We start from the raw sequence: 14,060 nt of genomic DNA on the forward strand, positions 1-14,060 counted from the left end.
ACGTACTCCTTTTCCTATTTGGAACCAGTCTGTTGTTCCATGTCCAGTTCTAACTGTTGCTTCCTGACCTGCATACAGATTTCTCAAGAGGCAGGTTAGGTGGTCTGGTATTCCCATCTCTTTCAGAATTTTCCACAGTTGATTGTGATCCACACAGTCAAAGGCTTTGGCATAGTCAATAAAGCAGAAATAGATGTTTTTCTGGAACTCTCTTGCTTTTTCCATGATCCAGCAGATGTTGGCAATTTGATCTCTGGTTCCTCTGCCTTTTCTAAAACCAGCTTGAACATCGGGGAGGCTTCCCTGAACTTTACCATCTCCTGGAGTTTGCTCACTGAGTTTGCACACTGAGTCAGTGATGGAATCAAACCATCTCATTTTCTGTTGCCCCCTTCTCCTCCTGCCTTCAGTCTTTCCCAGCATCAGGGTCTTTTCCAGTGAGTCTTCTCTTCACATCAGGTGGCCAAAGTATTGGAGCATCAGCATCAGTCCTTCCAATGAATATTCAGGACAGATTTCCTTTAGGATTGACTGGTTTGATCTCCTTGCTGTCCAAGGGACTCTCAAGAACAGTTTGAAAGCATCAATTCTTCAGTGCTCAGCCTTCTTTATGGTCCAACTCTCACATCCATACATGACTACTGGAAAAACCGCAGCTTTGACTATAAGGACCTTTGACAGCAAAATGATACCTCTGCTTTTTAATACACTGTCTAAGTTTGTCATAGCTTTTCTTGCAAGGAGCAAGTGTCCTTTCATTTCATGGCTGCAGTCACTACCTGCAGTGATTTTGAAGCCCAAGAAAATAAAATCTGTCATTGTTTCCATCTTTTCCCCAGTTTATTTGCCATGAAATGATAGGACCAGATGTCATGATCTTAGTTTTTGAATGTTGAGTTTAAGCTAGCTTTCACTTCCATCAAGAGGCTCTTTAGTTCCTCTTCACTTTCTGCCATAAGGGTGGTGTCATCTGCATATCTGAGGTTGTTGATATTTCTCCCGGCAGTCTTGATTCCAGCTTGTGATTCTTCCAGCCTGACATTTTGAATGATGTACTCTGCATATAAGTTAAATAAACAGGGTGACAACATACAGCCTTTACATACTCCTTTCCCAACTTTGAACCAGTCTGTTGTTCCACGTCCCATTCTAATTGTTGCTTCTTGACCTGCATACAGGTTTCTCAGGAGGCAGGTAAGATGGTCTGGTATTCCCACCTCTTTAAGAATTTTCCATAGTTTGTTCTGATCCATATAGTCAACGGCTTTAGCATAGTCAAGGAAACAGAAATAAATGATTTTCTGAAATTGTCTTGCTTTTTCTATGATCTAGGATGGCAATTTGATCTCTGGTTCCTCTGCCTTTTTAAAATCCAGCTTGTACATCTGGAAAGTCTTGGTTTACCAAGCTTGAAGGATTTTGAGCATTATCTCTCCAGCATGTAAAACGAGTGCAGTCATAAGGTAGTTTGAACATTCTTTGGCGTTGCCTTTCCTTGGAATTGGAATGAAAACTGACCTTTTCCAGTCCTGTGGCCACTACTGAGTTTTCATTTGCTGGCATATTGAGTGCAGCACTTTAATGACATCATTTTAAGATTTTCAATAGCTCAGCTGAAATTCCATCACTTCATATAGCTTTCTTTGTAGTAATGCTTCCTAAGGCCCACTTGACTTCACACTCTAGGTTGTCTGGCTGTAGCTGAGTGACCACACCATCATGGTTATCTGGGTCATTTGGACTTTTTTATAGAGTATCTGTGTATTCTTGCCACCTCTTAATCTCTTCTATTTCTTAGGTCCTTACCATTTCTATCCTTTATTGTGCCCATCTTTGAATGAAATGTTCCCTGGGCATCTCTAATTTTCTTGAAGAGATCTCTAGTCTTTCCCATTCTATTGTTTTCCTCTGTTTCTTGGCATTGTTCACTTAAGACTTTCTTATCTCTCCTTGCTCTTCTTTGGAACTCTCCATTCAGTTGGGTATGTCTCTCCCTTTCTCCTTTGCTTTTGCTTTCTCAGCTATTTGTAAGACAATCTCCTCAGACAACCATTTTGCCTTGTTAAATTTCTTTTTCTTTGAGATATTTCAAAGATTTTTCTAGTGCAAACCTTTTAATTCCTAGCGCTTAAACTCAATCTTCCGTCAAATGCTATTCTTTTTTTAAATTGGAGGATAATTGCTTTGAAATGTTTTGTTGGTTTCTCCTGTATAGCACTGTGAGTCAGCCATAAGTATATGTATATTCCCTCCCTGGTGAGCCTCCTTCCCCTTCATCCCCATCCCACACCTCTAGGTTGTCATAGAGTACCAATCTGAGCTCCCTTTTTAGACAGCAGTTTTCCCCTAGCTATCTATTTTGCACAAAGTAGTGTTATATATTTCAGTGCTGCTCTGTCAGTTTGCCCCACCCTCTCCTTCCCCGACTGTGTCCCCAAGTCTGTTCTCTATGTCTGCATCTCTAAGCCTGCCCTGGAAATAGGTTCATCTGTACCATTTTTCTAGATTCCATATATGTGTTAATATACCATATCAAATCCTGAAGGAAATCAACCCTGAATACTCACTGGAAGGACTAATGCTGAAGCTCCAATTCTCTGGCCACCTGATGTGAAGAGCCAACTCATTGTGAAAGATCCTGATGCTGGAAAAGATTGAAGGCAAAGTAAGAGGGCAGCAGAGGATGAGATGGTTGGATAGCATCACCGACTCAATGGACATGAACTTGGGCAAACTCTGGGAGACAGTGAGGGATAGGGAGGCCTGACATGCTGCAGTCCATGGGGTCGCAAAGAGTCAGACATGACTTAATGACTGAACAACAATGAGATCAAATGCTGTTCTGATTGCCTCCCAGCTTATCTAAGGATCCTCTGCTTTCTTGAGTCAAATGATTCCATTCTCCTTATTAATTAACTGGAGGAAGATGAAAGTGGCTAAAATATGTATGCTAATCCCTAATTTTGTGTGGCTATAAATTTTATTACTCCCACTAAGTGTTATTTATTGAAGACTTACATGGCCAATCTGATTCATTTTTGTTCATTTTGTTACTGATGTTCCAGGAGGTATCTTCTCTGTAAAGAATGCAATGTAGTACACTTGGGCTGCCAAAATCATAGTGCCTTTTGCATTTATGCATGGGCTCAGCCCTTTTTTCAAAGGAGTCTTCTACTGGATAATGTCAGGATCATGACAGGTTTCCAGCTACATTTACGTGCTCAACTGGAACCAACTTTCATGCACTAACTTTTTGATCCAGGGAAACAGGCATTCAAACAGAGCCCAGTTAAAACCACTAGCATCAAAATGCAACTGCTTGCATGACCTTTAGGTTCCCAATCCTCATTATCCCTTTCTCAGTATGAATATCTTTAAATTAATTTTCATGTATTTTTTATGTCATCCAATCTTGGTTAATTGCTGTCAATTATAGCAAAAACTTTAGACCACATAAAAATTCAAATGGAAATGGATCCTATCAGAGTCCTGGTTCTGGTACAAATATTGCCATTTCCTCCTTGCAAGACATGAAATGTATATGCCCAAGGAACCCCAGAGGCACTTTTTCTTTAAGTCAGTGATACCCACATGATTTACAGTTATGTACCCTAAAAGGGAATTAAAATTTTCCTGGGTAAGTCAAAGAATTTCTGACTCATGGTAAGTTTCTATGACTAAGAAGACCCTTGTTTATATCTTGTCCTGATGGGGGAAAAAAATGTGAAGTTGTGCCTCATTGGGAGCGTCCTTACAGAGTAACTTTACTTTTGATACGAACCTGGAAATTATATTACTATCATAAATTCTCTGGAATGATTTCAGCTTGTGTAAAAGAGAGCATTGTATAGAAAAATCACTGGTTAAGGAAATAAACATGGTTAAAGAAAAGATACTGGTAAAAGGATTATAGAAAAGGCACTGGTTAGGCACAAAGTGGTACATCCATTTGTCATTCCCTGAATGTTTGATTTTGGTCATATCCGAAATATATCTAAACTTCGATATAATGTAACTTACATACTAATAATTGCTTCATCTGTTCTAATTTAAGGTTTTGTGATTCTCCAAACCAGACATTTCAATATAACTCATCTTTCATAACAGCAAATACTAATTAGGTCAATCATACACACACACATATGCACAAACACACACATGCAAATGCACACACATGTTTGTGTGTAAATAGTTACCTTGTAAAGTGTTTTGAAATTTGTTCTTTTCTACAGGGACTAATATACAAGGCTTGACAGGTAAAACTGGAAGAGGTGTAATAAAGAGACGATTCAAGACACAATCAAGGAATCTCCTTGGTAAGAATAGGAATTTTACAAATCTAAGAGTTCAGGTTTACTTATCTTCTCTAGAGATATTTAAACAAGGGTCACGAATAACATCAGCATCTATGTTTTAATATTACATGGGCTGAAATTTTCAAGAATTTTTTCCTTAAATTCATTTTATGTTAAATATCAATGTAAAACTATCTACATATTATTAATGGTAGAACTCGTTCACTTAGGATGTAATCCATAAAAAACAGTCCTTTAATAAACAGCATATGCTTGGTAAAAAATCTGCCCAATTATATTCTATTCACTTTCTGTTTTCAGCTTAGGTAGACATTTCTCTTGAATTTGCAAGTGCAGAAAGGCTAGCTAAGGAATGTGATAAGAAGAATATAACATCTCAGTGGTTATCAATTCCCTCTTTATTAGACCTGTAGTAACAGCATTACACACATTTCTTTATGGTGTTTTCTGTGATATTAAAAGAAGACATCTAAATAGAGATAAAAGGAAAACAGACATTCGAACAGAACCCTGTAACTACAAACACCAAGAGGCTGCTGTGTGCATGCCTGATGATGTGCCCTCTGAGGAGCAATGGGTGAGGCTTCACACCTCAGGAGAAAAGAGACGTTAGTAAGACACTTCTGAGAAATCACTGTAAATAAACAAGCAAACAAACAAGCAAACACACTAAACAACAAGCCTTATATAGGGAAACAAATTAGAATCCAGAAATACTATGATATATTATCTAAAATGTCCATGCTAAGTCACTTCAGTCATGTCCAGTTCTTTGCGACTGCATGGACTGTAGCCCGCCAGGTTCCTCTGTCCATGGAATTCTGCAGGCAAGAATACTGGAGCGGGTTGCCATGCCTTTCTCCAGAGGATCTTCCCGACCCAGGGATCGAACCCACATCTCTTATGTTTCCTGCATTGGCAGGCAGGTTCTTTACCACTAGTGCCACCCTGTAAGCCCCTAAAATGTCCAGTTATTAGCAAAAAAGAATTAAGACATGCAAGGAAATAGTATAGTGTGACCCATGCACAGGAAAAAGCAGGAAACAAAATATGCTTGTGAGAGTCTTGGATGTTGGATTTAGCAGACAGGGATGACCTAATAGTTATTATAAATAGAAAAAGGAAAGTTTGTTTTAAGAAAACAAAGATATGATAAAAATATTTCATCAACTAGATATTATCATCTAAAAATAAAAATGTAGAAGAACCAAATGTGGTTGAAATATACAATAAATGAAGTGAAAATACTGCCTAATGGAAGAGATTGAATTAGTCTGAAGAAGGAAACAGTGAATTTAAGGTAATGGGAAATACTAGAAGAGAGAGAGTGCAGTAAAAATATTTGAAAAGATGGCTGAAAATTATGTAAATAACACTAGATGGTAACTAATAGAACAAACACTACATATACTTACTAAACTTGCTCTAATTTTGTTTCTCAGATTCTTTAAAAATTATATAGGTTCATAAATAATCGTAAGAACAATTTTAATAATGTCTTTAATTTTATACATATAACATGTAATTCAGTAGCACAAAAATGGGAATAAAACTATATGTCAGTCATGCTTCTGCATTTTCCTACAATTTAATTAGTTTGACTCTGAAGTTGATTCTAAAATTGACTATGGCGATTGTTACACATTCTAAAAATATATTAATAACCATTGATTACATGTTTAAAATGGGCATATTATATGTTAAACTTTAAAAAAATAGTAAACTCCAAGAAGGATAGGATTTTTCTTTAAATACTTAAAAGCAATGGGAAGATGTTGTGAAGAAGGAAAATTGTGGCTCTGAATAAATTAGGCTTCTTTACCACATATCATTGATGCTTCCAGTGTTTAACCCAATCTGTCCTCAAAGGCTATTCCCATTGCCTCCCTACTTGCTTAGGAAGCCTTTGCTTTTTCAAATCAAATGAATCAGGTCTTCTAATTTTTTTTCTGTTGGAGAAACATCAGCAGCTAGAGTCTGCTAATCTTTTATGTTATGTGTTGCCATAGCACACGTGACTTTCACAAATGCTCAATCTAATGTATCTTTGGTTTTAGTAATGATGCCGCATGGTCTTCACCTCTGTTTAGATTGCAGTGGTGATAAATTTGTGCTGCCTCGGAGATAGCACATGCTTGAAATATTCATGGGCTCAGTCATTTCTCCAAAGCAGGACTTCTGGTTTATAAATTCTGGATATGACAGTTTCTACCTTCACTTATATGCTATATTAGAACCAAATTTTGCCCACCAAAATCTTTACCTAATAGGTGACCCAAAGTCACCAATTCTAATTATTTATTTTGCAATATAAAATTATTTTAAATAAAATTTTTTCTGTCATTGAACCTATATCATTGCTTCTGAATCCATCAAAAGATGAAAATCACACAAAGACTCAAATGGAAAGAGGTATAATACCAATACTAATGTTCATGCAAATTACCCATTTCCTCTTCCCCAAGTAAAAGATCTGGGATAAAGTGCCAGTCTACAGATTACTTGTTAACTTTTCCATCACTGTTGTCTTTTGATTTATAGTTGTTATTTGGTCGCTAAGTTGTGTCCAACTCTTTGCTACCCCGTGGACTGCAGCATGCCATGCTTTCCTTTCCTTCACTACCTCCCACAGGTTGCTCAAATTTATGTCCATGACTTACATAACCTTTAAAAAAGGAATTAAAATATTTCTGGACAAAGTCAAAGAATTTCTGCCTTACAGTAACATTCTGTGACTGTGATGGCCATCATTTTTTCCAGGCAACTTGGCCCAGGAAAAAAAAAAAATGTCATGTCTGGCCTTACCAGGTATAATTCTTACCATATGAATGTAGTTTTAATGTACACAATGTAGTTTTAATATAGTTTTAATGTAATGAAAAGTTATATTAATTAAGATAAACTCTCTAGGATGACTTAAATTTGCAAAAAGACTGTGTTTTATGGGAAAAGCCCTAATTAAAGAATTATGAGGCATCAGTCTATGAATCACTTTTATCACTACTTGGCTATGTGGTCTTAATCAAACTAATAAACATTTCTAAGGTACAATATAATGAGGCTTATATGGTTGCCAGTGGCTCTCCCAATTCTAAGGTGTTTTGATTCTGTAAGTAAGACATTTCATTATAATTCTTCTTCTATAATAAAATGCTAATTAAAGGAATATTACACACAAACTCACACAACTACATGTTGATATTTACCTTATGTTTTGAAACTGTTTATTGCTATAGACACTGATACAGAGCACTTCCCAGATGCTGTTGGAAGAAGTATGCTAAAGAGTGGTATCAAGACACAATCCAAGAGTCATCCTGGTAAAAGTAAGAATACTGCAAGTCTATTCTGGCCTATTTATCTTTTCCAGAGTTTGAGTTTGAGTCTGATTATAGTTCCTATATGCTGTTATTACAGGATACAGTATCTTCATAACCCAGCAGTTATTATCAATGGAAAATTAGTTACATATTTTAAATTTCAGAGCTCCTTCTTTTAAAAAGTGATCCTCAAAATTTCAGTGGTATAGTGAGCTTGGAATATACTTAATGAAAGCATTTCAAATGCTACTCTTTTTTTTTTTTTTAATTTTCAAGCTAGTCACTTTGTATTTGGAAAAGCAAAAAGTCTAGTTTATGAATGGGATTAAAAGAAGTTCCAGATAGTTATTGCCTTGCTTATTAATTCCCTGTATATAATTAAAATACCAAGCATATTTTCAGTATCTCAGGTGAAGTAGAGATCTGTAGTCTTGTTACATAGTTCATAGTTTACACTTGTTGCCCCTTGTCTTGGTGTAAGGGTGTTTGACACACCACTCCTTGATCTTTGGTGTGATATTAAGGGAGGCAGAAAACCAGAGAGCCTCAGTTATATCTCCTCTGTAGGATCTTTAATACCTTCTCCTGCTCTCAGCCATTACAACAAAGTATTAATAGTAAGATCCGCCTTATGGTTTCAGGTTCAGGATAGGTTTCCAACTTTTGGTATGTGTTCTTTGGAACCACCTTCCATTCACAAAACACTGGACACATTATTTGACCCAAGCCACCAGTCCTACTTACCACTTTTTCAATATGAATTTTTGTTTAATAACTTTCATGCAGTTTCCTCTCCTTTGACCTAGTTTGTAGTTACTAAATCCTGCCAAATCTTGAAATCACACAAAAACTCAAAGGGAGTGGGATGCAGTCCCAGTGCTGGTACTGCTGCAGAGTTACCCACTTCCCCCTCCCCAGCAGAAAAGTATACATTGTAAGATGACCTGATAGGCAGTTTTTCTTAGACCACAGAGTATCTTGTTATTCTTCTGCATCATTACTGTCTACTGGACTTACATAACCTTAAAAATGGCATAAAGCACTCTTAAGAAAATCAAAGAATTTCTGCCTGGCAGTAACTTTCTGTGACCATGGTTTGAAACTTGACCAGTGGGCAAGAGAAAAATGCCCATGTTCCACTCATAGGTATATTCTTAAAGGATGAGTGTCCTCTTAGTGTAAACTTGGCAGTTATATCATTAATGTGAACTCCCCAAGATGATTAAGGTTTGTGTGAGACATGGCATCATGTAGAAAAAGCACTGGTTAAGGAATTATGCGGCCTCAGCTTGTGCTCAATTTTGTATTTTCTTGGTGTGAGTTCTCAATCAAATCTCAAAATATCTCTAAGCTTCTATATCATGAGGCTTATATGATTGCTAAGAGCCCTTCAAATTCTAATGTTTTATGATTGTGCAGTGCAGATTGTCTTCCATAATAACTTCCATAATAACAAGTACTGAATAGCTTAGTACTGCATACACAGACACACATACATGTGTGTTAATGGTTACCTTAGAAAGTGTTTTGAAATTTATTTTATATCTATAGCAACTGATAGAAATATATATGACATATACTGTTGAAAGTGGAAAAGAAACTAGTCAAATCAAGACACATCATAAAAGTCACCCTGGTAAGAACAAGAATTTGTCAAGTCCAATATTTATGGCTTATGTCTTCTCTATGATTTAACTAATGATAGCAATAACTGTATGTAAATGGGAAGTAATCTTCATAAATTTCATCTAATTAGTATTAAAGTCTTGTATTTGCTGTCAGTGGAAGTTTACCTAGATATTGTTTAGCTGTAAGCTCATACATTTGGAAAGTAATTCATATAATCCAATGCTCTCATGACCTTAGAATACGCTTGGTTTAAATATTTCAAACTGCTAATCTACTCACTTTCTTGCTGGCTTAGAAAAGAGTGTTGATTTAAAATTGAAAAAGCAAAAAAGATAGTTGATAAGTGGTATAAGAATAGGAGTGTAGCAGTTATTTTATTCAATTTTCTCTACATAATTAGTCTTGTGTGTAAATTTATATCTCTACTAAAGTAAAGTTCTCTAGCTGAGTTTACAATTCACAGACAGCTTTAGTCCTGGAGTAACAGGGTTAGATACATTTTTCTTTGGTGAAAGATTGAACTTTTTGCAAAAGTGATGCTGAAAGTCAGAATTTGAAAGTAGCTGAATCCTCAGATTAAAGCACCAAAATATGTGTTTTCACTGAAATTTAACATTTAAAGTGAGATTTATGAAACTTTACTTTTGAATACTTTATTTTGTTATAATCTCACTTCTATTCCTGAAAAAAAAACTGTTAAAAATAATCAAATAAAAATTATTTACTGACAACTTTTAACTGAGAAAAAGCTAGAAGTGTAAAACTGAAATTGTAGGAACTAAGAAGTTAAATTTGTTTTCTGTTTTGCTGTGATAAATTTGGTATATTATGATAAGACATTTTCTCATGTCTTTAATTTTCAGAGTATTTTTATGTAGGTTCTTTCAATTCCTTCGGCTTCAGTGTTGCTTGTTAATCCTTCTCAATTTTGAATAACAACCTTAAGCATACCAAGAATTTGCTCTCATTTACATCCAATTTGAAATGTCATGCATCTTAAGAATGAAATTAATTTAATTAATTATTTTATACTTACTTATTAATGAGGAGTTTATAATTGAATGCCCTGAATAAAATTTGAACAATATAAATTGTTAAGGGAAAAGGTACTGAAAGGAGAATACAGATCAAATGTAGAAATAAATATGCAAATATAGAAATGAATATAAAAGGTGATTGGATTAAATTTTGAAATTAAGTGAGATGCTATCTAAGAAAACAGAACAACAAAAAGGAAGAGAAAATGAAGAAATTGTTTATAGAAATTGGAGTGATAGAAAAGTGGCCACTTATATGTGGAAAGAAAAATTTACAGGTACCGAAATGAAGAACAATGTGTGAAGGATGGGGAGTAGTGTACAAATAGTTATAATGTCTTTGTGAAATTTTTCTCTTTAAATTTTACATTAGGAGTGAATTTATTTAAAGACAAAGATAAGTCCACACAACATCAAAAAGACTTTTTTACTGGGCACATCACAGGAAGTAAATTCTCAATGAACGTGATCAATTTTTCACAAGTTGACAATCAAGGTAAAAGATATAACAATATAAAATAGATATCTAATTATTTAGATTACTTTTGTAATATGTTTTTAAAATTTTATTCTATAAAATATTTTAAACATCCAGAAAATAAGAAAGTTTACAGAAAACACGCAATATTCTAATAATGGTTCCCTTGTATGATTTTACAATCCCAATCCTTTTCTCAGCTTTTTTTTTAACACACAGTCATAAAGAATATATAATGATGCTCTATACAAATATATTCTAAACTATTTATTGTGCTCTCTTTATTATTTGATTATTCTTTATTGTGAAACTTCCCACCTATCTTCCTCCTCACTACCCACATTACTGTAGGTCAGTCAAATTTATAAAAAACGTACATGCATACAAATATACATACCCCTTTTTAGCAGAAAGTCTCAAGTTAAATGCTTTAATTCCTTTCTAGTCTCTAGAGAATGTTTTTATGCCATCTCAGCAATACTTTTTAAAATACATTTTTAATCTAGCATTTTATCAGTAGTCAAACTCACAGAACCAGAGAATAAAATAGTTGTTTCCAGGGGCTAGGGGTAGAGAGAAGTGGATAGTTGTTCAATGGATATAAAGTCACATTTATATTAGTTGAGTAAATTCTAGAGATCTTCTGTAAAACATTTTACATCTATAATTAACAATGAAATATTGTGCATGTAAAATTTGTTAAGACATGAGTGCTTTGTGCTAAGTGTTTTTATGAGATACACATAAAAAAGCAAAGAGACAGGAGAAGTCTCTTATAGGTGATAGACATGTTTATTGCCTTGATTGTGATGATGACTTCAGAGGCTGTATGGCTATTTTAAAATTCATCAAAATGAACACATTACATCTGGGCAGTGTTTTTATATACTAAGTATACCTCAGTGAAGTTGGAAAAGAAAAAGCAGGACGCTACCAAGGAACACAGAATAAAGACAAGGAAGAGAAAATGATGAAGTATATATAGAAACTAGAGTAATAGTCATCAACAAGTGACTAAACTATGGGAGGGAAACATTACAAATGCATAAAGACTAATACATGGGGTTTAGAGAGTAGTATATGAATGTTCAGACTTCATATAATTTTTCTTTTTAAATTTTATTATAGATTTACTTAAAGGCAAAAATACATTTTTACAGCAAGAAAATGTCTATGCCGGACATGTTGCACCAAGTAAATATAAAACAAAAATAATTACTTTATCACCCTTTGATGATGAAGGTAAAATTTATATATAAAGAATTTAAAATACTGTATAATTACATAGACTAGTTCTTGTGGTATATTTTTCCTTCTTTTTGTATCTTACTTTTTCTTCAGAAATATCTTAGATAAACCCTTGCAAGCCTGAAAATGAAATAACTTTACTTTCTCCTTTTTACTGGCAGTATATTTCATAATATAGAATTCTTTAGTTAATCATTCTTCTATTGAAGGTCATTGACTTTGTACACTTTTCACCCTACTATATGTGTCCATGAATATCTATTCTTACATATGAATATTTTTATCTCTTTCAGGTAGTATCTTAGGATTGATATTGTTAAAGCATTTATAAGTTTTTAATATTGAAAAATACTTTCAGATTGTTTACCTAAAGGGCTGTTAACATTTTTACCAGCAATTGAGGAAAAATATACTTTTCTCTGAATAACCTTCAGCCATATAGATTAGTGGGTTTTTATTCGCTTTTTTCCATTTATGCCTAAAGTTATTAAATCATATCTCTCATATCTCAATCTAATTTTAATTTTCCCCACATTTGTTAGTGTTATTTTACTGGATAACTACCAAGAAAACTATTTAGCCTAAAACATAGCTATTTATATAGTTCATGATTTGGGAGTTAGCAATGTAGACTGGTTTGAGCTGGGACATGGAGAAAGCAGTTTCAGAAGTTTCCACTATTAGGGCTGAAAGAGACTTCAGTATAGGGTGTTGCTTGGCTGGTGCTGGTATCTCTGATTTTTCAGGAAGTCTCCTATGTACTTCTGAAGACAAAGCACTGCTAGTGTCTCGGGTGGTGAGAGTTTAATAAAACTTGTTCTAATGTTGCAAAGAATACCAACAATTTGTGCCATGGAAAGAATTTCTGCTCCTGGGGAAAAGATACTTTGCTGGCATGATGTTCACCAGAACTGAAAAGGGACATGAGCTCTTGGGAAGCCCATTGGTAACCAAGTGGGAGAAACAAATTCCTTGGTTCTTTTCCAAAAGTCTCCCTCTAGCAGACCCTGTTTGCACACCCTAACTTGGTGCTACCTGGCAAAGCATAAATGTAGATTTTAGAATCCCAGATCCAGTACCACAAAGCAGAATGTAAAAGAGTGGTTTGGATCCTAAGATAAATAAGCTTCTCAAGTGTTACTGGAGGTGACCTCGCTACATGTCTCTTATCTTTCATTTTGTTGGCTTAGGGGTCTTCACATTGTAACCTCGGATCCTTAGCACAGCATGCGGGCAAATCTGAATCAATGCACAAGCAATTTTCAAGTCTCTGCCTGCATTTGTCTGCTTTTCTTGCATTCACTGAAGTCATATTACCAAGATCAGAGTTGTGTGGGAGCACATGAATACAGGTAGTCAAGAACACGTTGAGCCTGTTATTGAATCCAGTCCACCAGCACTCCTTCTGGTTGCAAATACCCATGATTCCTACCCCCCTCCCATGCAAAATACATGTGCTCTTCCAAGAATTCCACAAATTCTCATTAAAATTTTATATCAGTGCCAAATACCACTGTCTTAGGATCTATAATCTCTTTCAGAGGCAGCTCCTGTGATGTGACTTCCCAAAAAACACACACATTCAATACAATAGCACAGACAAGGATAGACTCCAAAGTTTCCTGGTGGCTCAGATGGTAAAGAATTCTCCTGTAATGCAGAAGACCCTAGTTCGTTCTCTGAGTCAGGAAGATCCCCTAGAGAAGGGAAAAACTACCCACTCTAGTATTCTTGCTTGAAGAATTCCATGTACAGAGGAGGCTACGGTCCTTGGGATCACAGAGTCAGACACGACTGAGCAACTAACACCACAGTAGACACTCCCCTATAAAATGTGGGGGAAAAAACAGGCATATATCAGTGAGCCATACACTTAGGTCATCTTTTCCATCATTTGATTATATTTTAATTATAATTTTCTCTACAAAATATGCATTCAGAAACAAACCAGGAACTTCACTGGTAGTCCTGTGGTTAAGACTCCATGCTTCCACTGAGAGGGTGTCGGTTCAATCCATGATCAGGAACTAAG

General features: G+C 35.2%; 1 protein-coding gene across 1 annotated transcript in view; it reads left to right on the forward strand.

Annotated features, from left to right (window-relative positions):
* Positions 1-10,899, forward strand: part of LOC120869234 (coiled-coil domain-containing protein 7-like) — a 21,693-nt gene extending 10,794 nt beyond the window's left edge. The window contains exons 4-6 of the mRNA XM_040248368.1: positions 4,233-4,316; positions 7,553-7,642; positions 10,676-10,899. Coding sequence (XP_040104302.1) covers positions 4,233-4,316; positions 7,553-7,642; positions 10,676-10,824 — 323 coding nt within the window. The 3' untranslated portion in view covers positions 10,825-10,899. The remainder of the gene's footprint in view (positions 1-4,232; positions 4,317-7,552; positions 7,643-10,675) is intronic.
* The last annotated feature ends 3,161 nt before the right edge of the window (positions 10,900-14,060 follow it).

This window comes from Oryx dammah, unplaced genomic scaffold (assembly GCF_014754425.2).
Source record: "Oryx dammah isolate SB20612 unplaced genomic scaffold, SCBI_Odam_1.1 HiC_scaffold_10, whole genome shotgun sequence".
In the NCBI taxonomy this organism is placed as follows: domain Eukaryota; kingdom Metazoa; phylum Chordata; class Mammalia; order Artiodactyla; family Bovidae; genus Oryx; species Oryx dammah.